Source organism: Cydia amplana, chromosome Z (assembly GCF_948474715.1).
Source record: "Cydia amplana chromosome Z, ilCydAmpl1.1, whole genome shotgun sequence".
NCBI classification, from domain to species: domain Eukaryota; kingdom Metazoa; phylum Arthropoda; class Insecta; order Lepidoptera; family Tortricidae; genus Cydia; species Cydia amplana.
In genome coordinates, this window is record NC_086096.1 from 38,101,763 (window position 1) to 38,126,147 (window position 24,385).

The 24,385-nt window shown below is 39.3% G+C and overlaps 2 protein-coding genes across 2 annotated transcripts; one reads left to right on the top strand and one right to left on the bottom strand.

Moving 5' to 3' along the window:
* Positions 1 to 301: 301 nt before the first annotated feature.
* On the bottom strand, positions 302 to 19,217 carry LOC134661547 (heterogeneous nuclear ribonucleoprotein A1-like). The gene is made up of 10 exons (XM_063517678.1): positions 19,085 to 19,217; positions 18,523 to 18,673; positions 14,844 to 14,938; positions 14,113 to 14,222; positions 13,043 to 13,130; positions 10,940 to 11,126; positions 9,038 to 9,180; positions 7,934 to 8,078; positions 5,830 to 5,924; positions 302 to 509 (listed from the first exon to the last, which is right to left on the bottom strand). Exons 2-10 carry the CDS (start codon positions 18,665 to 18,667, stop codon positions 459 to 461), a joined length of 1,059 nt encoding a protein of 352 aa, XP_063373748.1. The 5' UTR covers positions 18,668 to 18,673; positions 19,085 to 19,217; the 3' UTR covers positions 302 to 458.
* Positions 19,218 to 20,491: 1,274 nt separating this feature from the next.
* LOC134660864 (PAXIP1-associated glutamate-rich protein 1A) lies at positions 20,492 to 20,999 on the top strand. The gene has a single exon (XM_063516707.1). It carries the CDS (start codon positions 20,500 to 20,502, stop codon positions 20,947 to 20,949), a length of 450 nt encoding a protein of 149 aa, XP_063372777.1. The 5' UTR covers positions 20,492 to 20,499; the 3' UTR covers positions 20,950 to 20,999.
* Positions 21,000 to 24,385: the final 3,386 nt, after the last annotated feature.

Consider the following 24,385-nt stretch of genomic DNA (forward strand, 5'->3'; position numbering starts at 1 on the left):
CATAATTCCGCTATAAAATGTGTCATGGGCGTATTCAACATTTAGGATTTAGATTTTTTTTTTCATTTTTACTAAAAAATTGATATTTATATACGATTGATTTTTATAAAAAAATGATAAGGCGAAGTTGGGAAAAATAGGTGGTTTTAGAATTTTTACATTTACTATTTATACGCAGCTTTTTTATTGTGAATTACATGAATATCTATTTCTACGAAAAATTCTTATTTTAACATTGTATTTGGGTGAAGCACCAACACATTGCAACATTGACCACGGGATTTGGAAATAAAACAAGTGATTGTTAGTAATAGTATTTATTACCTGCAAAAAGACAATAACTTACTCCTATATTCCATGCACTTATGTAAATACAATTCGCTAGATTTATAATATGATACTGCAAGTAACATGTCACTGTAGTCTGTAGGACGCACACACACACGGGCCGGGGCCGCTTACAGTCGGGGCCGCTTGTTCGGCCTCTGGCCATCGTTCATGAATCCGCCCTGCGGGAATAACAATCAATTAATATTATACCTTTAAACGAACAATTCTTGTATATCCTCTAGCCGGCCCATACGTCAAACCTTGCCAAGCAAAATGAAATTTTATTTTGTCAACACAAAGTTCAAATTAGAATGGAACAGGAGACCTTTTTATAGGTCTCTGGGCGGCTAAAGGATATAGTGTCCCTAGCCATTGGACAAAGCCGAAATGTACATATGCATTAGGGTATTTAGAACCAGTATACAAAGTATCATAACAACCGATGTAGCGGTTACAAAGATATTAACAAATTACGATTTTTTTACTTTCGTATGTGTTAGTAGCACCTGAGCTAATAAATAGTATGAAATGTTGAAATGAAACTCCTAAAAACCTAAGGTAAGAAAGTATCTACCTAATTTGTATTACTATTCTGGTTGAACTACGAATGCGAAAGGTTTTGGTGTGTTTGTCAAATGTTACCTGCGGTCGTGTCGGTACTAAAACGGGTAACTCTGAAAAGAACGCACAGAATATTAACGGCAAAGAAAGCAGAGTGAATTTAGAAATTATTTGAGTTTTAGATACTAAAGTAAGAACGCTAAAGTACGAAGTATCTCGTACATTGACGCACCTGTTGCTATCGTTGTCGCACGCGCGTAGTTAGTGCTGTCCCGCTCCGGCATCATGGGCGGAACAGCAATAAAATAACACGCGTGCGCTAAAGATAGGAACAGGCGGGTCGATGTACGAGATTCTACGTGCCTAGCGTCCTTACTTTATCAAGTATGGTATTGACAAAGGTAGTCTTTTTTATAGACAACTCAAATAATTTCAACTATTTTTTTATCTTATTGTGTGACTGATTTAATAACTCGGACCTTAACACCGTTTCTTTTTATTTTTTTAATACTATCAAAATTTGAATATTGGAATTGGAAGATAGTTTTTCTTAAGGTCATTTTATGCGCTATTTTTCGTGCATTTTTATTTTGTTTAATGCGTCATTGAAGTAAGGTATTCAATAATGGTATAACTGCGTTCCTTCCCAAACGAAATTTCGGCAACTTTATATTTCTGTATTCGCACGAAATGTTTTCTGTATTACTTGTACTGAATATGTGTTTGATGTCCGACTGTACCAAATCTGTCAGATCACACAACAAGATCCCACTGCATTTCTTTGCACGTCTTTCTATGCACTCTTTTCTAAGTATACTAAAATAATATGAAATATAACAAATATATGAGCATGCAAAATGAAAAATAAATCACTTATCGAAATAGTTGCAAAAAAATACAGCTTAAATTGTTATATTACATAAAGTTAGATGCAGACGAAAATAATAAGTAAAATTGGTAGGTATAAGACACAGACAAGACATCCTCTAGACTGAGCATAGTAACGCTACCCCTTCTGCCACTTATACGGTAGTTTTACTCCATCTTCGAGTCAATCCCGTGCCGTGATTGGTCCGTGTCTTTGAACGGACCAGTCACGGCACGGGATTCGCTCACCTCGCCCCCCCGCACCCCCGTATTTTTGGCAGCATCGGTTTCATGAAATAATAGCTCTAAACTCCGTCTAGAGGATTCCTAGTCTATGGTATAAGATAAGCTATATGCAAGCATTTTATGAAAATAAGAAAACTTTAAATCATACTATTACAAATGTAGCATAAGAATGAAAGAATGATGATGGCACCCTAAAACCAGTCTACCTCCCTAAATTTTAGAGAATTACTAGCGACCCACCCCGGCTTCGCACGGGTTAACAAATTATACACCTAAACCTTCCTCACGAATCACTCTATTGATAGGTGAAAGCCGCATGAAAATACGTTCAGTAATTTTTTATGTAATATTATCCTGGCTGGCTCCCTGGCTATTTTGTATGTAATATTGACAAACGTCAATGTCTGATAAAGTCATAAATATTAACAAAGTGCGGCCCGCGTCAACTTCGTTAACTACTATGTGGCCCTTGGCTGCTAAAAGGTTGCCGACCGCTGGTATACACAAACAGACAGACGCGGCGGGGACTTTGTTTTATAAGGTCTAGTGATGACTGCTGCGTGTCAATTTAAGGGGGCGTGCATGAACTATAGGGGGCAAGTGGGGCAACACAGGAGCCGTCAGATTTTTGGCGCGAGGCGTAAATGTGAAGTTTATGCTTCCGATGTAGCCCACAAGATGGCAGAACCTACTATGCCCAATAAAACGTACGATAACGGCAGATGGTAGCACTTGCTTTGGCAATGTACATGTTGATGTTTCCGATTCAAGCCACAAGATGGCAGACCATTGGAAATTCTGCTATACTGGGTGCTATTGCTGCTATTTAGTATTAAACAGTTGCGGCGTAAATGCGGCATAGTAGGTGATGAACTAAATTAACATTTAATCTTTGAGTATTTTATTAAAAGAGTGAAGCATATCTAAAAGCATATTGAAATGGATAATTGGTTTCGTGATTGTTCACGGTGAATTATTGACTTAGTTTAAATACAATTAAATATCGAGTTCAGTTCTGTAGGGAATCATGCCGTGCCGATATAAGCGATAGTGAAAGCAAGTATGGCCATAAAAGATGCTCGACATTGATTACGATTAAATGGGGTTGGCCGGTCGAAGTATTTAGCAGATGGCGCCATCATAGCTTGCCCTGTCAATCCCTAGAATTGTGTCAAACACATCCCTCGCTACGCCTGCTCACACAACTCTAGTGAAAACGCAGCCTTAGTATCGCAATACAGCGGGGAAATGCTGCCAGCATCCAAATGGGGCCCAACTTCTTTTTAGGTCAAATTTTATAAATAAGTTAGTATTAATGTAGTCAGTAAATTTTCTCCTTGCACCAATTTTACATGTCCCTGTTTGGCCCGATGGTTGACTGGTAGAGAATGCCATAAGGCCATTAAGTCCGCCATTTGTACATTATTTTTGTGTATTGTGCAATAAAGTTTAAATAAATAAATATATTTGTGATTCAATTGTTATTTATTGTTGTAGGTGTCGACATTTTTTCTTTTGTTCGTAACTTTCTCGCTCGACATAAAGGTCTGGACATTTGAGGTCTTTCATTTAACTTTCTTAAGAAACTTTTTAATAAAATTCTATTAGCCAAGTATTCTTTGTTAATACAAATTGAATTCGCATTTATTCGGGTTAAGTTCGCCTTTGTTGCATTGAATTAACTGTGTAAGACTGTTTACCGTGTTTCTTTTTCTATGTACAATAGAGTATAAACATACACAAATTGTGAGTTTATTTCAGTTTAACCTCGTGCCGAACATACAATGAGTGTGCTATGGAATTTTTAAAATTTTAAACCTAATTGTATTGTTAGTTGAATTTAATTTAATTTGTTTAAATATGTAACGGGACAAAAGAAATGCCACATTGTATATTATAAGAAAGGTTGACATTCCATTGAAACAAGTGTGTACGTAACGTAATGTACAGTCAGCTACAGAGATAACTGCCCCCCATGGCATAGAAATTTCTTTACAGGGGCGGTACGAACTTAAACCCGATATAATTTTTGAATAACTTAAAGATGTAAAGGAAAAAAATATATGGCGGCATTTCCTCGCAGTATTGGCAGTATAGCAATACTAATAGAGGTAGTCTAAGAAAAAAACGTGCCCTATTTTGTCATCCAGCGCCAGATGGCGCTGTACCGTTTTGCGGTCACTGAATTGTCAAACGTCAACTTTTGACACTCAAGAGTTACCGCAAAATGTATGGCGCTATATTCCAAGTGCCAAACCTAGGGGCTAGGGAATGCAATCTCGATCTCGCAATTTCGAGATCTCGCGAGATCTCGCACTAATTTGCGATATTCAATCTCGTTGATAGGGAATCTCGATTTATGCAATCTTGGTCGAGATCTCGATTAAAATTTTCGAGATCTAGAACGAGATTGAAAGATTGATCTCTGTGAATTACTTCGTTTTGAGTAATCTTTTTGACCTTAGATTCATGTTGTTTAGGCAGTGCTATTGTGTGTAGCCAGCTTTAGCCGACGATAATAGCACTGTGACGCACTCTGTGCGGAATAATCGGACGAACTTAGGGTACCCATAATTATTAATATGAATTTTACTCGCATACACTACATTTTGTACGTGGTTCACTGCTTGTTAATAATATCAACTGAGTGTTATATCGCATGTTAGGGACTCTGCTTTTTCATTTTACTGTTGTTTAGGGAAGTTAACTTGTGATAATCATTTCAAAAATGTCTGAAACGAAGTAAGCTACCAGTGTGGAGATATTTTAAAAAGTCCACTTTTTCTTCCTTACATAGTTACGTGCTAATTAGAGCTAAATAAGACTTATCTTGTTTGTTTTAGTTTTAACAAAAGTATTTTTTTTTTGTTATGTGATGATTCATATTCTTGTTTTTATTTTCAATACATAACATGTATAGTACCATAACTAAGTAGTATTTACAGAATTCTTAAGAGATTTTTGACCAGATTAGGACATTTTTAATTACTTTGTGTAATCTCGATCTCGTCGAGATTAATCTCGATCTCGAAAGTCTGACGGTCGAGATCTCGAAACACCCTATCTCGATTTAGATTTTTCGTGCGAGATATCGAATCGCCAATCTTAGTGCGAGATTGCATTCCCTACTAGGGGCCTTAGGTCTCTAAATCCAGGCCTACCTGTAGTACAGTCGGCATCAGACATAGCGGAGCGGCCAAGGCGCTCACAAATGTCTGAACACGCCCCTATTGCCAGGGCGTTAGTGCTTCTTCAGATAATTTTGAGCATCCTGGCTGCTCCGATATATCTGATGGCTAATGTAAAGTCCGTCAACCAAATCTTGTCAGTAGTAAAAGGCGGCAAATTTGAAAAATCGCGGGTTAGCAACACTGTGTTCAAATAATTCCAAAACGCGTGTCATCTGTGTTTTATCTGTGGAATGTGGATCGTGAATGACAGCCGTCACCTTATTTGTTTTCATTTGGTTTTCATTCTGAATCGTTTGTTTCAAGAGATATTTCTGCTGTCACCATTAAATACCAAGATTATGCATGACCTCAAGCAAAGCTAGGTGCCTACATCTACAATGTACAATCATGCTCGTTGACGGTAAACATAACTAAAATTTGAGGTTATGATAATTGATAATTGACTCGAACTGACGTATGAAGGGCGGAAAAGTAAACACGTTTTGGTTCGTTGTACATTGCTGCTTTTCTTAGCGCAATTCTGCTCTTTGAGTGTTACATGGTGTTACCCTACTTTAATTTGCAGTACATTGCTACTGACAAGATTTTCTTGACGCACTATAGTTATAATCTGACATATGTATAGTGGACTCACCATGAATCCCGGCATGGCGTAGCTGTTGACGGGCGCGCCGAAGCCTCCGCGGGCAGGGAACCCGCGCGTGGGGAAACCGCCGCGGCCGCGACCGCCTGCAATTGTGCTTCATTACTTACTTACAGTACAACCAGAAGCAGGGGAAGTCTCTAATAAAACCGGCCAAGTGCGAGTCGGACTCGCGCACGGAGGGTTCCGCACCATCAACAAAAAATAGAGCGAAGCGAGCAAAAAAACGGTCACCCATCCAAGTACTGACCCCGCCCGACGTTGCTTAACTTCGGTCAAAAATCACGTTTGTTGTATGGGAGCCCCACTTAAATCTTTATTTTATTCTGTTTTTAGTATTTGTTGTTATAGCGGCAACAGAAATACATCATCTGTGAAAATTTCAACTGTCTAGCTATCACGGTTCGTGAGATACAGCCTGGTGACAGACGGACGGACGGACGGACGGACGGACGGACGGACGAACGGACGGACGGACGGACGGACGGACGGTCGGACGGACGGACGGACATCGGAGTCTTAGTAATAGGGTCCCGTTTGTAAAAAGGGTAACCTTTGGGTACGGAACCCTAAAAAGGGAATGAAAAGAGGCGTCCGCTTGTATTATGAGTTGTAAAATGTTATGCAATAGGCCCCTGTCTAATAAATTGAGAAAACTACAACATACAAACAGCAACACTCTTTAACTGTCCACCGTAGACCTTATGCCTTTTGTAATAGGGTTTACGAACTGTCAGTTAACAGTGTGGGCGATGGTACAGTCGGCATCAGATATATAGGAGCGGCCGAGGTGCTCAAAAATATCTGAACACGCACTCTAATGCCTTGACAATAGAGGCGTGTTCAGATATTTGTGAGCATCTTGACCGCTCCGATATATCTGATGGCGACTGTACAATGCCGCGAGAATCATTAATTCATCATTATCAGCGTTCTAGTTTTTATTAAATGTTATTTTTACATATTTTTGCTATTATTAAAATAAAATAATAAAATAGAACTTGCCATTAAACAAAAATATGTTTTAAATGATACTCGTGTGCTCGTTGAATTTTACAAGTCTTGTAAACGTTAAATTCAACGTTATAACTCAGTTATAACAGCACTACTGCTGTCATTTGTGTACCCCTACCTATACTTTAAGCTTGATTGCAATACCTGTGATGTAACACATGTGAATTGTAATACAGTGAAACCTGGTTAAGTGGGACCTGGATAAGTGAGAAACCTCTATAGCTGGGAGTCATGGTGCGGTCCCGACACTTTAGCACTGAATTACCTCTGTTAGTGAGATAAAACGAACCTCTATAACTGGGATTAGTTGTTGTGATTTTAAAGTCACATTTACCTCTATAATTGAGACAGAGAGTGTATTTTACCTCTTTTACTGAGACTATATTTATAAGATCACATTTTCCTAATTGTTTTTTAGAATTTAATAGGAATTGACCTCTGTATCTGAGATAACGTCAATCTATGACCTCTCTAACTTGGACTTTATTGATCAATTTCCGTATTCTTACTAAATCTTAGTCTATCCACAAATTCCGCATTTGCTTAATTGCGTCTAAACGACTTCAAGTTTCATTTAGGTACTTTATGTAGTTAAAACTATCGAAACGAAAGCTGAAATCTTGATAGTAACACGAATAAACAAATTTTTAGATTTCTAAGACCGTATCAAATTTAATTGAAAAAATATATAACAATAACAATATAACAATAACAATATTTTTATTCATAAATAATATCCTTTGGAGAATAATTGAAAATAAATTCAAAGAAATATTTAAACAGACTTAAAAAATATTTAGGGACAAGGTAAACCTTAAAGGTAAATTAAAATTTACCTTATTTATTTTTAAAGATAATTACAAAATACCTTATTAACCACCTCTATAACTGAAATATATCCTCTATTCTCACCTCTATTAGTGGGACCCTCTGTAAATGAGACAGAAATTTATTTGTACCTGGCTAACTGAGAGCCTGGGTAAGTGGAATACCTCTTTAAGTGAGACAAATCTGCTCGTCCCTTGAGATCTCACTTATCCAGGTTTCACTGTAAATGAATACTAATATGTAGGTAGGTTACCTCTGAAGTTGCCGCGCGCGTTGAAAGCGCCGCCGCGCGGCCGGTAGTTGTTCTGCCGGTTGGCGTTCGGGTTGGCGTTGGGGCTGAGGTTGGGGTTGGCGTTCGCGTTGCGGTTCTGCTGCTGCTGCGGGTGCTGCCGCTTGTTCTGCGGGACCGAGGGGAACTATATACATCCTGAATTCTATTTGGCCGTCATGTCGCGGATTATCAGTGGTCACTGACAATCCAACCTCTAGACTGAGCTTAGGCCAATTCTTTCATGAAACCGATGCTGCCAAAAATACGGGGGTGCGGGGGGACGAGGTGAGCGAATCCCGTGCCGTGATTGGTCCGTTCAAAGACACGGACCAATCACGGCACGGGATTGACTCGAAGATGGAGTAACGCTACCGTATGTGTGGCAGAGATTCATTCTAGATTATATACTCAACATAATTTGAAAAATACTTATACATATTTTACTGGAACTTGAATTTGGACCATAGTGGACTAAAGTTACCTGACTTCACGGTACATAAATAAAACCGGCCAAGTGCGAGTCGGATCGCGCACGGAGGGTTCCGCACCATCAACAAAAAATAGACCAAAACAAGCAAAAAAACGGTCACCCATCCAAGTACTGACCCCGCCCGACGTTGCTAATAAGCAACGAAACTAATAACTGAATCGCGATTAGAAAGGGATTGAGATAGCTGTCAATCCATATTGATTTTGACGTAAGTGTATGGAAATCTGTTATTTCTAATCCCTTTCTGATCGCGGCATGATAATAACTTCGGTCAAAAATCACGTCTGTTGTATGGGAGACCCACTTAAATCTTTATTTTATTCTGTTTTTAGTATTTGTTGTTATAGCGGCAACAGAAATACATCATCATCATCCTCGCGTTTGTCCATTTTTGTCCAAATTTCAACAGTCACGGTTCGTGAGATACAGCCTGTTGACAGACGGACGGACAGCGGAGTCTTAGTAATAGGGTCCCGATTTTACCTGGGTACGGAACCCTAAAAAAAGGATGAAAGATTCAGGACCAGCTTCAGAGCCTTCTTATATTGTATTAACTCTGCGCCCTGTTTAAACGTGAGCCAGTGTAAGTCGGTTACCTTGTTCGCGTTGGCGGAGTGTGCCTTCTGCTCGTCCTCGTCGCGGTACTTGGAGACGGTCACCAGGAACCCGTTGACGCGCAGCTCGCGGTCCAGCTTGAGGGCCTTCTCCACGGACTCCTTGTTGTGGAACGTCACCCGGACTGGGCAAGGAAAAAAGAATAGAATAGAATAGAATAGAATATTTTTTTATTCGTAAACACACAGACAAAAGACATACATAGAAATAACAAAGTGAAAAATAAAGTGTCACGAAATGGCCCCATCTCAGCATGTTGCTGGCGACTTCCAGCGCTGATCTTCCGATGAGACCATCAAGTGAGGATAATCACGGAAGGTAACAGACAAAAAAAAAAGAAACATAAAATAAGCCGAAAAATAAAATTACACACAATTTACACAACTAATACAAAAAAAAATAAGGATATTTCATTGTTGACCATTATTATACACCGTGTTTTTATTGAATTCCGTTAACTTCGGGGTATGGTTAAGTACGTTTAAGATAACTAAATGGCATAGTTAATTTTCAAAAAAATATTTTCTTTGTTGCTTTTTTACAAAAAAAAATGAGTTTAAAAAGTAATTAAATGTAGCATATAGCGTTGTTGTAACACGGGCATTACGTTTAACTCAACCAAACAATTGAAATCTGTGACCTATCAATGTCATTTCGAACATCGATTGACCGAGATTGTACTTAAGTTTAGTAGCAAATGTATGAACTCATTCTAAACACTAATCAATATGTGAACCGGCCCTAAGGCAAGTGTATACGCTTGTAGAGGCCTTATAGGAAAAAAATAAATTATTGATTATCTCCGAAATGGAGTTAATTAGAATATCGGTGTCTTTGAGAAAGTTACTTTATTTAAGCTCAGGAATGCACCCTTGAAATTAACGGAAATTTAAAAAAACACGGTGTATAGACAACTGTTTTTGGTACCAAATTTCTATAGTATTCATCATTAAACAAGCTCGATTGCATTGTCACCAAAGTTACTTGTGACTGTGTTACATAAAACCTTATACGGGACTCCCACGAGCACAGATCCTCGTCAAATTAAAGATGGCCGAATGAAAGTAGGTGTAGGGTCTGGTCACTCGATCAGGATGGCCGAGTGTGAGAACCGGTCACTCGACCAAGATGGCCGAATATTATGTGGGACTGGGCGGGTCACGTCTGCCGCATGCATCCGGATAGGGGGCCTGTCTAGCCGCCAAGTGGATAACGCAAAAGAAGCGCGGACGTGGCAAGCCCAGACAGAGATGACGAAACGACTTAGACACCATCAGTAACTAGCCGGAAAAAGCTCAACAGGAGTTGTGGAGATCAAGGCACAAAACAGATACAGTACAGAAATCAACCTACATACAAAGTGCGCTCGAGCAACGCACACATAGACACTGCTCACGGACACGATATCTCGGACCGGTTGGGACCAGTGCGAGCGCGAGTGCCATCCGCTTGAGACACGCGTCTGTGAACTTTTTTGTGCAATAATGGAGAAACTAAAAAAAAGTTATTATAACTGTTCAGTGGACGGTTGTTTAAATTCAACATTAAACAGTGAATTGTCGTTTTTTAAGCTACCAGTGGTTTCAGAAAGGTAAGTAGGTATCTGCTTGTATTTCGATGGTTCGTTTTAACGTTAAACAGAAAAGTTAGGTAGGTAGGTATAGGTAAGCACCCCGCCCCGGCCACTACTAGATACGAGTGCCACTACCACGATAGTTTTTTGTGCATAAATCATAGTTGACAACCCTAGAGCGATCGCCGAGCGTAGGTATGAAAAGTGAAGTACATACATGTGATTGACTTCTGTACTGTATCTATTTTGTGATCAAGGGGAGAGGTGTTTGCTCAGCACACTGTAACGGGCTAAGTAAAAATATACTCACGGATCTTGTACTTGGTCTTGCTGAACTCGTGTATGTGCGCGACCTCGCCGCACTGGTCGAAGAGTCGGCGCACGTACTCCGTGCCCGCCTCGTACGGCACGCCGACGAGCACGGCGGTCTCGGCGCGCGACTCGACCGCCACCGAGATGCGGGAGCCGTCGATCACGCGCCCTTGCTCTAAGAGGGCCTGTTGGGAGGGAGTTAGGATTTAGGGATAATTTATTCCATTTTTTCTCAATTTGAATTGAATAACCGGCCAAGTGCGAGTCGGACTCGCGCACGGAGGGTTCCGCACCATCAACAAAAAATAGAGCAAAACAAGCAAAAAAACGGTCACCCATCCAAGTACTGACCCCGCCCGACGTTGCTTAACTTCGGTCAAAAATCACGTTTGTTGTATGGGAGCCCCACTTAAATCTTTATTTTATTCTGTTTTTAGTATTTGTTGTTATAGCGGCAACAGAAATACATCATCTGTGAAAATTTCAACTGTCTAGCTATCACGGTTCGTGAGATACAGCCTGGTGACGGACGGACGGACGGACGGACAGCGGAGTCTTAGTAATAGGGTCCCGTTTTTACCCTTTGGGTACGGAACCCTAAAAAATTAACACCACTGTGGTTCACGGCTCACGGCACTTGTTTATCTTGGTAACTTTTTCGCGGATTAACTTTTTTTTTGTTCTGTCCCGTCAGCCAGGGTACAATAGTAGCATAGTTTGTTAGGGGAAACATTATACTGCATTCTACTAATAAGCTTAGTAGATTACACATTATCGTAATAAGTGCCGTAGAAATGTATGTTCGGTTTTAAGTGACCCAGGGCAACGTAACCATGGCAACGAGTGACGAGAAAATGTCCCCATATCTGCAACTTACCTCGGCATAATCGTGGAATACTTGACCAGATTATCACGATTTGTATGCACATTGTTGCCAGTGCAAATTTTGAGCGATCTATAACAACGGTGCTAATGGAATAATAAACAGGCCAATTGGAACATACACTGGCATCAGAATGATATCTAAATGATGTCATTGAGTTATCGTGGATTTTGCTCGTAGGTACTTATCCGTAGATATATTTTCAGAGTAATTGAAGCAAAACGTTACAATCAGCGCGATTGTTATATCTTTCGTTGCAAGTTCTTTTGTTACTTCTAAGCCGATTTTTTTCAGAAATTCAGAGCCTTGAGAGAGATATGTGTCTTAGAGATTTTTCCATACAAAAAATCAGAATTTATGAAGTGATGTGCCTTACAACTGTACATTTGTAACGTGTAACTTTCTAAAGGTTTTGGAATTTGGAAGTGAGACATGGACGATGCTTCAACGAGATAATAAACACCTTCAAGTTTTCGAAATGTGCTGGCGGGTGGCGGCGAATGGAGAAAATAAGAAAAATAAAAATACGGAAAAAGTAACTAACGAGGTCTTGTCAGGCAACGGGAATGCAGTTATTTTTAGCCACCCTGTATATTGAGAGCCATCTAAAGTAGAAGGGAATTTAAACTTATCCAGGGAGGAAGGAGTAAATGTAGACCAACTGAATGACTGACTGACATACACATTTGGAACTACGGACATTTTAATTCAAAATTAGACACGACAAAATAAGATCAGTTCACGACGGACAGCCGCCAAGACCAGACAGACTGTTCATGCTTGAAAGAAAACAAAGTATTTTTGACAAAGTATTTAGTTTTGTTTACACAAACAATATTGGTTCGTACCCTTGCTTTTTCGGAAGAGTGGGGTCTTCTGACACAAGAATAATTGTCGCTCAAAGGGAGATCCCGACCTGTCATTAGCTTAACAAAAACCGATAAAAATGTTTTCCATTTTAATTTTTTTGAATAAAACTTGGGGTTATTTATTCCCTTCTATTCGACCGGGGTTCGAACCCATTTCATTTGAAATTTATAGCGACGGCGCGATTTAAAATAGTCAAATAGTCATACACACATTCACATTGCATTACAACATTCAAATACTCATTCTATATTAGGGCGTTTGAAAAATTTGGAATAGACTAAGCAGAACACCCGTTCACAAACGGGTGTGTCTATGCTACATTTTAATTATAAAATTGTATAAAATTACCTTATCCAGGCTGTCTTTGTTTTTGAATTCGACTATAGCCGAGAGTGTCGGCGTTGTGGTCTGTTCGCTAACAATGATTGGACCACGTCTAAAAACAAAGAGAAATGATTTAGTTAGTATACACAAGGCCTGCTGCCCTTGCCTCGCTTAGGAGAACATTAAAAAAAATTAAATTAGTTCTCATAGCCTCTTATTGGAGGAAATTATAAAACAATTTGATGAAAATGATATTTTAACATTATTTAAAATCAATGAAACTTTGAAATATTAAATTAATAATAAAACAAGACTGATATTTGAATGTTAAATATAAGATGCAAAAGTCAAATTAAGTAAATATTGAAAGTGTCTGAAATTAATAATAGATCAAGACTGATATTTGAATGTTATTAATTGTTAATTATCAGATGCAAAAATCACACTAGCAGAGATTGTAACCGTATAAAATTTTCGACTGAATTAACAATTTTAAATATCAAATCTCGCAACCAAAATGTGGAATATCATTTATGTTTAAAGACATAACACATTATAACTTTTTGCAGCGACATAAATGAAACAGTATCGAAATGGACGCTTTATAGTACCCCTCACTATTATAAACAATCGCAGCTCAAAAATAAATGGATTTATTCGTAAATGCGCTACAAGCCTCAATAGTTTGTCTTAATCTGATATTTTGATTTGCATATTTGTAAGAAAGGGATAAAACATAAAATAAATAATTGAGGCTTGTAATGTCTTAAGAATAAAGGGGTACAAAATAGTGGCGTTATAGTTCGTGAAACGCTCCATATATCGCTACAAAAAGTACGTTTATGATGACTGATGAGATACAGGGCCCCATTGGAAACTGTTGTTCCAATACGTACATTATACACCCTAACACAGATGTACAGTCAAGTGTACACGGGTGCATACAACATATGGGACATATTTTTGAGTATGAGTGCACCCATATTTTTACACTTGACTGTACATAAATGTATCAAGTCAGCCATCTACCGAGGACTATATAGAAAGTTAACCGGTTAAAATCTCTGCGGATCAGATATCCAACATATACTCACTTGATGGCATTGATCTCCCCGTATTTAGCGAATAGCTCTTTCAGCTTGTCCTGGTAGTCGAAGAGGTAGCTCGCAGGCAGGTTCTCCACCAGCAGTTTGCCGGACTCCACCTACAAGATTTGTCATGTTGAGTGGATATAGCCCGTGTCCCAGGAAATATGCAACATCGGAGGAGCCACTTATGCGTTGACTCTTAAAAGAGCCAACAGGAGCTAAGATTTAAATATTTTAGGTAAATATACCCGTCTCGCTAACAGAAGCGGCTCCTAAAACTAGTGCGATAAGGACAAGGCGAAAAATCCTGCGTAAAAATCTCAAAAATCGAGGTTTCGTACTCGACTGTTTCCTCCTCCAAAACTTAACCAATCGTAACCAAATTTAGAAATCTAAATGATAATGACATTATTTGTGTCGGACCGTTTTGCTTTTTTGACTAATTGATATCAGTTTTGAATAGCACGCCTCTCATTGCGGCATAGTCAATTAGGCCATTTTGGCCATTTTTGAAGGGCTCTTGCGCCTTAAAAAACAAAAATATCAAAAAAGGCAAAACGGTCCGACACAGATATTGACAATGTTAATCTGTGTTGAAAAAATCATTGCTCTAGCTTCAAAACCCACGAAGGAAACAGTCGAGTACGTTTGTATGGAGAAATGACCACTCCTGTTGGCTCTTAATACTAAATATTATACATTTCAATGAAATAATTTGCTGTTTCCTACTAACGTACCTTCTCCTCTTTTGGCTCCTCGGCGGGTGCCTCGCCGCCGGCCTCTGCGGCCTCGCCCTCCGCCTGCGAGGCCTCTTCGCTGGGGGCGTCACCGGCTTCATCGCCTGCACACAGTTATGTCTTACAGTCTAAGGCTTAGCACGCACTGCGGTTTTTTTCTTGCGGTTGCGGTCAAAATGTAGCAAGTTGCGTGCGTGCGCTTATAAAGAATGCCGTACGTTACATTTTTTGCGGTAGCGGAACCGCTTTTTAAAAACCGCAGTGCGTGCTAAGCCTAACGCCGCGCCAACGTAACGCACGCACCGAGCGTGCACGCAACGGTTAAAACATTCAGTGCCGAAAACCCGACTATTGGGTATTTTATGATTTCGTTCTCAGGCCGGACGACCCGATAGTCGGGATTGTGGTACTACAGGTTTATATGACCACATTTTAGTGGCCTGGCGCGGATGTCTTGTTTGGCTGAGCGGCAATGAATGTGATAAAACTAATGTATGACGGTCTAGTGTACACGTCCGGGGCGTAAGTTCCGTGGCGCTCGGGTAATACACATTTCAGTGTTTAAAAAGACTGCGTCGTTTCAAACATGTGTAATTTTTTATTCCCTGACGCCAAAAAAAGAGGGGTGGTATAATATAACGCCAATGTCTGTGTGTGGCATCGTAGCTCTCAAACGGATAGTCGGATTTCGATGCGGTTGTTTACGTGAAAGCGAATTTCCTTACGGTGATTCTTACCTGTTTGATAAAATTCGATCCAGCAGTTTGAAGAGTCAGTCTCTTCCAAAATTATGTAAAGCATTTTTGTGCATACAATTTAAATTTTTAATGTAATAGTGATTATTTAGTTGCTATTTTAATATTAAAACAGGTCACTCACATAATATAAAAAGATAATTGCCCCACATGTTTAAAGTTACAGAGGTAGTAGCAAAATCGGGAACACGCGTTGGCGGACCGACGTAGACTGGTGGTTGCAACTCTCCGCAACCGATTGCTCGGCGCCGGTGAGAGCGGCGGCGGCGGCGGCGGGAAGGGGGGAAGGGGAGATGCTTTTCGGTATGTTACGAAACATGTCGAGCAATTTTCGACTTAAAGTGCGTGAGTGATCGATTTTCTGTTATCAAGCGTAAGGTTCCTGTTTTTAGTTATCCTTAAGTGTAAGGCCTGAGTGGACGCTCATGTTGGGCGTGCAGCGGGGCGGGGCGTGCGGCGTGCATGTTAAACAAATGCAAGCGTATAGGAGCAGCCTTAGTGCACGCTGCTCAAATCACTTGGGAGCCCGACGCCACGCTGCACGCCCCGCCGAACGCTCCGCTTCGAGCGTCCACTCAGGCCTTACACTAACACTTTGAGTACAAAGCGACCCATTTCCAATACAAAATGAACACACAGTCACACATACGTGTTCTTGCCAGTTAATGTGTATTTGTGTAGTGTGTAGACAATATTTGAAATAGGGGGTATTACTGCGATGTTCTGCCGCCAGAGTGCAGCACTAGCACCCATCGTAAACATTCGTAAACCATAAAGTAACTTATACATACTGTGCCTTAAACTGTTTTTTGACAAGTTTTCACTGACAATAAAATATGACATTGATACATCAAGGCGGTTTGCTTACAAAGGGCCTACCGGGAAACGCGAAAATCGAAACTCAGCTATCTGCCTCTTAATCGCTCGAATATGCAAGAGTGATAGAGAGGTTAGATAACAGAATTTCGACTCTCTCATTGTGATGGAATGTGGAAGTGGCGCCCTCTACGCAAAGTTTCGCGTAATATTCCCTATTGCCCATACTAATGTAATTAGTGTTCCGTACAAAACTTTGTCCACAGAACACTTATTGGATCACTTCGGTCTTGCAAATCAGTTAAATGCGTTTTTCTCAGAGACTGTTTGACGTAGATACCTAAAATTTGGAACAGTCGTAGCAATTACCACCACTAATGTTGTAAATAAGTCAAAATCGCTTATTTTTGCTTGAAAACGTCCGTCTCACTATTATTCACTATTGTATAAAGCTGGAAACAAATTATCGGACGCGGCTGACGGACGCGGCTCACAGCCGCGACTTATAGGTATCTAGAACTAGATAATGAATATACACTGAACTGTGCAAACTATCGGAGGTAAGCCGTGGACGTAACCTTGAGCCTTCGGACATCCGACAGAAATCTGGCGCGCTGGATGTTCCTGACTGTGCAATGTGCACACTTTTATGTCGCGTGCGTCAGCCGCGTCCGTCAGCCGCGTCCGATAATTTGTTTCCAGCTTAATAAATGTATATCTATGAATTCTATAAAATAGCAAGTGCCATATCGCAAAACAGGGACTTGAAGAGGCTAATAATTAAAATTAGTTGTATCCTCCAAAGGCCCAGCCATACAAACGAAACATACAAATTCTGCCACTGAAATTTGAACCTAAACTGTAGGAAATGGAGTTGATTTTACGTTGTTTGAAAGTCGAATGATACAAAGCAAAAGCGACTCTGTTCCAATTGAATTCTGTGAGTTTTGTTGGTTTAAATTACGTCGAACTGTATTCAGGCCCAAGGTCCCACCTATAGTACCTATTTACTATAGGTGGGACCTTGGGCCTTAGGAGGGTATAACAGTTAGGCAGTATTGGCTATGTGCAAAAGGCTTGGGGGTGGTGCACAATATAATTTCAGTGAAAAGACAGACTCTAGACACTTTTTAGAAGTAATATATTTAGGAATGTAATATTTAAGTTATAAAAATACAGTAATAACATATTTCTTCAACTGTTTTTTTTTAATTCAACCAAAAGGGACTAGCAGGAAGTGTCCTAGGGACATAGGGACTATCATTTAACGCAAGAGGTATAGTTAACAGTGTGCTCATTAGTATAATAACTGAAATAAATAATTAACACTAACTAATTAAATGAGATGGAATAAGGTTTTAGCAAAAGATTTAAATTTTCTTTAACATCCTAAACTGTGTTTGTTTTTGCAGAAATTATACAATACTGCGGGAATAAAAATTCGCACTTGCGAATGTAAAGTATAAAAAATGGAAATAGCCTGTTTATAAATAAATAAGAGTAGCTTGTTTTTATTAAGATCAATGCAGGGAAGACAGGGCATATACAATTAATCAGATGAGAGAGAGATGAAGTGAGACAGAAACCGCTTCATAAAATACATTTAATATGCTCGAGTGAATCGTGAAAAAAGCATAAGGTATGTTGATATTGATATGTTGAACACCCGAAGGGTAGAAAAGGGCTAAAGAGAGTAGAGATGTTGATATTATAAACTAAGAGCATGACATTGACACGAAAATAATTAGAAACAGGTAGGGCCTTTGCAAAAGTTGCGGTAAAATACGTATTTAATAAAATCCGCACAGCTTTAGACCTCTTGTTTAATTTAAGTAAAAAAGTATTTTTGTAAAAATCAACTTTCCAATCATTTAATAATTGATTAGCAGACTGATGCCATTAATATTGATTATTTAGCATTAACTAATGACTATAATAGGCTATGGTATTTTACATCAATATACAAAATATGTATGAAATAATCACCATACACTTTATTCCTAACAAAAACCAAGTGGTCTAAAACGTTTTACGTGCAAAGTATAAGATAACGGTAACCAAGCGTAAGGGAGTTAGGTAGGTACTTCGCAAGTAGCCGGATGACTCACCCTGTTCGACCTGCTCCGAGTCCCCGTTGTTCTCCTCGGGCTCCACGGCCTCCGCAACCTCCTCCGGCACCTCGTCCACCGCCTGCGCAGCCTGCTTCTTAGCCGCCTGGGCCTTCGCGCCGCGACCTCTCTTCTGAGCCACCATTGTCAACTAAAAACACACAAACCTTTACTTCCAGAGCATACTGCACTCACAAAAACCAATCGATATCCAGATAAACTGATCTGGGGCACATCTGAAAATAACAAGCGACGCGACGCGAACTTTAGCGATCGATCAGAGTACTTGCCGCCTCCGCTTCAAGGACGCAGTTAACGCTTGGGCGCGAAACATCGTAGATGGCTAAATCAATTAATACAGCAGGTTTTAAGTGGAAATAACACGTTATTTCGCCAATTTCGACTATTGCGACTTAATATTCATCAAAACAAGCCACCCGCGCCATGGGCACGGTGGCGTTATTGCTTACGCTTCCTATGGAAAATTCACGAAACCTTACACCGCTACTCACGCTTAACACACAACAGTACTTTATGAACTTATGGAACCACTGACACTTACTTATTTAATTAACGTGGAGATGAGTTTAAAACTGCGAACACAATCGACGCTACAATTTAAACGAAAAGACGCCAAACTAAAAGCAATAATAACATGCAGCCGGCATCACGCAAGCGCACCCGCCATTAATGTAAAAAGTGAGGTTATTGGTGTTGCCAATTAAAATTTTCTAAATAACGTAATTACTGTTTTTTTACAAAAATATCAAAGATAGTGAATAATTAACGTTTATAGTTTCAGTAAACAAAGAGTAATGTTTCTTGTATCATAATATCACGGAAAACTAAGCGGAAAAAGCCTGGTGCGCCACCATTATAGTTAAATAAAATTGCTGCAATCAAGCTTTAGTTAAATAGAATTTGAAAAACGCCTTTAAAAATAAGTCAAATCACATTCTTTAAGAATTGTATTTTCTTTATACATTACATTTTACTGTAATTAGTATATTTTTCTTATTTGACATATTTTTATGTAATTCTAGTTACCATGGAGCAGTTCTGAATCAAGATCTACTTAATATTTAATAATTTGGTTACGCACTTCCGATAGACGCTACGGTTTTGAGGTGTTTTTTTGCTAAGATTAAATCTGTTAATGCCTACGTCAATATACGTTGGCCACACCTGAAAATAATGATGTATCCACACCACGCTGACTTTGTTTTAATATGCTCACTTTATTCTAGAAATCTAGACATTTAGTATGAGCCTACTGTACTGACTGATTCTAATTAGATCTAGTTACTACAGTTCAGAAAATATCATAAAATGATTGCTTAATTCATCATCTTTCTTTTGTTCCAGCTTCTAATACCATGATCCATGATGCCATTTGTAGACTCGCTTGTGTATAACCTGACGTTGTAGCCTGTTTAAACTCTCGCACGAGCCACGAGACGAGACCAAAGAGTAGTAAAATATGGACGAGACGCGAGTATAAGCGGTGGGCTCGCGGCTCGTCTCGTGGCTCGCAAGCTCGTCGAGCTAATATAATTTAAACACTAACGGCACGGTATAAGGTTTATAACCGAATGACAAGCCGAACGCGAGTGTAAGCGGTGGACTCGAGTCACGTGGCGCGGCTCGCGGCTCGTCTCGTGGCTCGCGCGAGAGTCTAAATTGGCTGTTATGGTTATCAAAAGTCGCCTGAAAAACAAAACCTGAAAAGTCAAACTCTGTTTGGCTTAAAGGACTCGCATCCAGGCCATAACTGTTTAAAAAAAAAAAAATCAAACTCTGTCAAACAATGGTCAAACAGTTCTTATCATTATCAACTTGGAAACAATAAACTTAACAAACGTACACAAACGTTGAAGGAGTTTTCTAAAGTCTTACTCAAGCCTAAATAAGCTAATGAGTATAAAATACGTAGGTAGCAAACATAATATAATTTGCCCACTTCTAAGTGATCAAAACATGACGGAACTACAAGGAGATGATTGGGACTTACCTTGCTCAGACGATGAGCTTTCCAAAGCGGGAACAACTATCGGCAAAAACTGGGTTCTGGATGCCTCGGAGCTAGAAGAACTCTACAATAAAATAGATAAAAACGGCACTTTGGCTTTAGAATGGAAGTGTCCTGGTAGGCGAGCGCCTTCGCCTGTAAATGTTAAAAAAGAAGCTAAAATGGAAGCACCGCAGTCTCCAGTAAAGGAAGAGAAGTCAGATTTTGACTTTATGGATGAGGTTAGTTCATTAAGACTGCGGGTGAGACGGGAAGGGGAGGATACGTTACGTGGTTCCGCTAAGAAGAAGACTACATCATTCGATGGTATTCTGTCAAACATGATCAGACACAAGCGCATAGAGCAAATGGAGAAGCAGGCGAACACTCCGACCACTTCAACTCTGAACACATCCTGACCTTTACCGGGTACTAGGAGCAGGCACAATCTTCGGAGGACATAGTCTTGTGTCACCGGAGTATTTTTCTGTCATAAATACGCATTGGTAATAAAATGTGCCTACTTTGCTCCAGAATTTTATCCAAAATTCAGAATCTAATTATTTTTTTCATAAATATGTATACTTATTATTATATAGTTGTGGAGCATAATTACCTAGTGGGGAGCAAAGTAGTTAGGCACCTTTTTACAGTAAGACTGTACAATCACTTTGTTATGCCATTTAGCTAAACACATTCATTGCCACCCAGCCAAAAAAGACATCTGCGCCTGGCCACAAAAATGTCGTCATATAAAGCTGTAGTACCACGATCCCGGCCATCGGGCTTTCCAGCCTGGGAAGAAAAACAAAATACTTTATAGTACAGTATAGTACTTTAGGCACAGGTATAGTACTTTAAACTAAATGTGGCGAAGACAGAGTACATGGCCTGCAATAGTACAGATCCTCTACCCGTCCGCATAGGCGGGGACATGGTCAAGCGCACGGATCAAGTTAAGTACCTAGGATCTGTACTTAGCACTACCGGGGACATCGACAGCGACGTCAAAGCCCGAATATCCGCTGCCTGGGTCAAATGGCGGGAGATGACTGGGGTTATTTGTGACCCCAAAATGCCGATTAAATTGAAGGGACAGGTCTATAAGACCATCATTAGACCTGCCCTTCTGTACGGCAGCGAGACTTGGCCTTTACTAGAGCGGCACAAGCAGGAACTGCGTGTCACGGAAATGAAGATGCTGCGGTGGATGTGCGGAGTTTCACGCAAGGATCGCGTCCGAAACGCCCACATCCGGGGTAGTCTTGGCGTCCGTGACATCGCTGACAAACTGCAAGAGTGCCGCCTTCATTGGTATGGCCACGTCTCGCGCAGACCGGCAAGTTACGTGGGTAACAAATGCCTGGCCATGCCGCCTCCTCCCGGTACGGGAAGAAAAGGCCGGCCCAGGAAGCGATGGCTTGATGTCGTTAAGGAGGACATGCGTGCCAACGGACTCACCACCAGGGACGCCGAAGATCGGGCAAAGTGGACACGAAGGAGTCGGAAGGCGGACCCCGGGTCCTCGCGCCCCGCGCGAGGCACAGCTGGGATTGACGCCAGGATGATGATGATGAGTACTTTAGGCACAGGATGTGTTAATTGGACATTCCATAGTGTATTGGAACAACCAACTTAGCTAGGACCCTAAATGGCGTAACAATCCCGTGTGGCGACTGTATTTCTCAATTTACTTTTAATCGTTTTAAATATGGGGCTGTATTAAGTTCCTTAATATTATAAAGGTTTGTTGTATTATAAAGATAGAGTGTATAATTAAATATGGATGTTATGTTATATAAAAATATATAAAATGTTTAAATTTATCTGGTAGAGTCTGTGCAGAAAGAGACATTTATTTACTATTATCATTATAGGATTTCTAATTGAAAAAGGGTCAATTTTTAAGCGACGAAAATGAAGTGATTAGCGCAATTGCTAGATCTGGAATTTCTGGAAGAACCTTATTGTTAGTAATATATTCCCAAAATAAATGTGCTATTTACATTAAGAAGTAAAAATCATGTCAGATTTTATAATTAAGTACAAGCTTTCATTTCACTTGCCCTGTTATAGTGTCAAACAACTTTGTCAGTAGAAAAAGGCGCGAAATTCAAATTTCTAAGGAACGGTAACCGTTCGCGCCTACATTTTTAAAACTTGCCGCTTTTTTCTACTGACGGAAATGGCTTGCAAACTAATAGTATGTTAGTGTGGGTCAAACACGGGTCAAATCATGAAAGCTTTTGACCCATTTTCAGATTGAGCAGAAATTTTGCACACATGTAATGTAATGGACCCTATAATGAACGTGGAACCGGTAATGGGACATAAAACCACAAATCCTCTAAAATAAGTATCTAAAAGTAGTTTATGAACACTGGCAATATTTTACCATAAATAAGAGTCATAGAGCTGTTTAAGTTTGAATTTTTATTAATTTCGGTTACTTTTTAAGAAATTTGCGTCAACCCAAAAGTTGTCGTGTCACCGAAAAATATAACTAGTAAGAATTCTTAACAACTTCGCTAAGAGAGGTGAGTTCATATATTAAATTGTAATTAATTATAACTTGGTGTAAACTAGAATGTGTTTTGTTAATTGCATTTACCATGAAATAAGGTATACAACACACTATTTTGTGTCTCTAGAGATGTATAAAAAATAATGGTATTTTGCCCAATCCCATTATAGGAGCTCTAAAACTGCATACCTCCTATGATGGGATAACTTACAATTTACATAATGATGCTTGCCATGGCGTAATTTCATGTTTAAATAATACAGAAGTAGGTATAATGTAGTTACGAACTATGTCAGGAAGTCTTCTCGGACTTCGGATATAGTATTTTATGCAACCGTTGTTTAAGAGGGGTCAAAAAAGGCGAGTGGCGTGAAGCCGAAAATTGTTAATAAAGACGCCACGAGTATTTTTTGACTCAGTTAAACAACGTTGCATACAATACTTTTTCTACGACCAAGCACTTACTTTGAAATGCAATGAAATAATAATAAGAATAGATGATGATGATTGTTTAATGTCCTAATGTGATAGGTTGTTCAGTGCGTGGGATTCTTAAGGGGAACGAAAATTTTATTATTTTTGCGCCACGACGCACGGTTTAGGAGATACAGCCTTATAAATATATATATATATTTTTTGTTTTTTTAATATTAATTAGGGGTTTCTTACAGAGGAATGAACATTTTATTATTTTTGCGCTACGACGCACGGTTTAGGAGATGTAACCCATAAACATTTTTCTTTCTTTTTTTTTTATTTTGTTTTGTTTTTCGTGTTTTTTTTAATATTACTTTGGGATTTCAAAGGGAAACGAAAATTTGATTATTTTTGCGCTACGACGCACGGTTTAGGAGATACAGTATTATAAAGTTTTGTTTTTTTTTTTTTTTTTTTTTATAATATTAATTAGGGGTTTCTTACAGAGGAATGAACATTTTATTATTTTTGCGCTACGACGCACGGTTTAGGAGATACAGCATTATAAAGTTTTTTTTTTGTTTTTTATTTATTTCTCTTTTGTGTTTTTTTTTTTAATATTAATTAGGAGTTTCTTACAGAGGAATGAACATTTTATTATTTTTGCGCTACGACGCACGGTTTAGGAGATACAGCATTATAATTTTTTTTTTGTTTTTTTTTTTATTATTTCTCTTTTGTGTTTTTTTTTATATTAATTAGGGGCTTCTTACAGAGGAATGAACATTTTAATATTTTTGCGCTACTACGCACGGTTTAGGAGATACAACCCATAAAAAAATTTCTTTCTTTTTTATAATTTTTTTTTTGTTTTTCGTGTTTTTTAAATATTACTTACGGGATTCAAAGGGGAA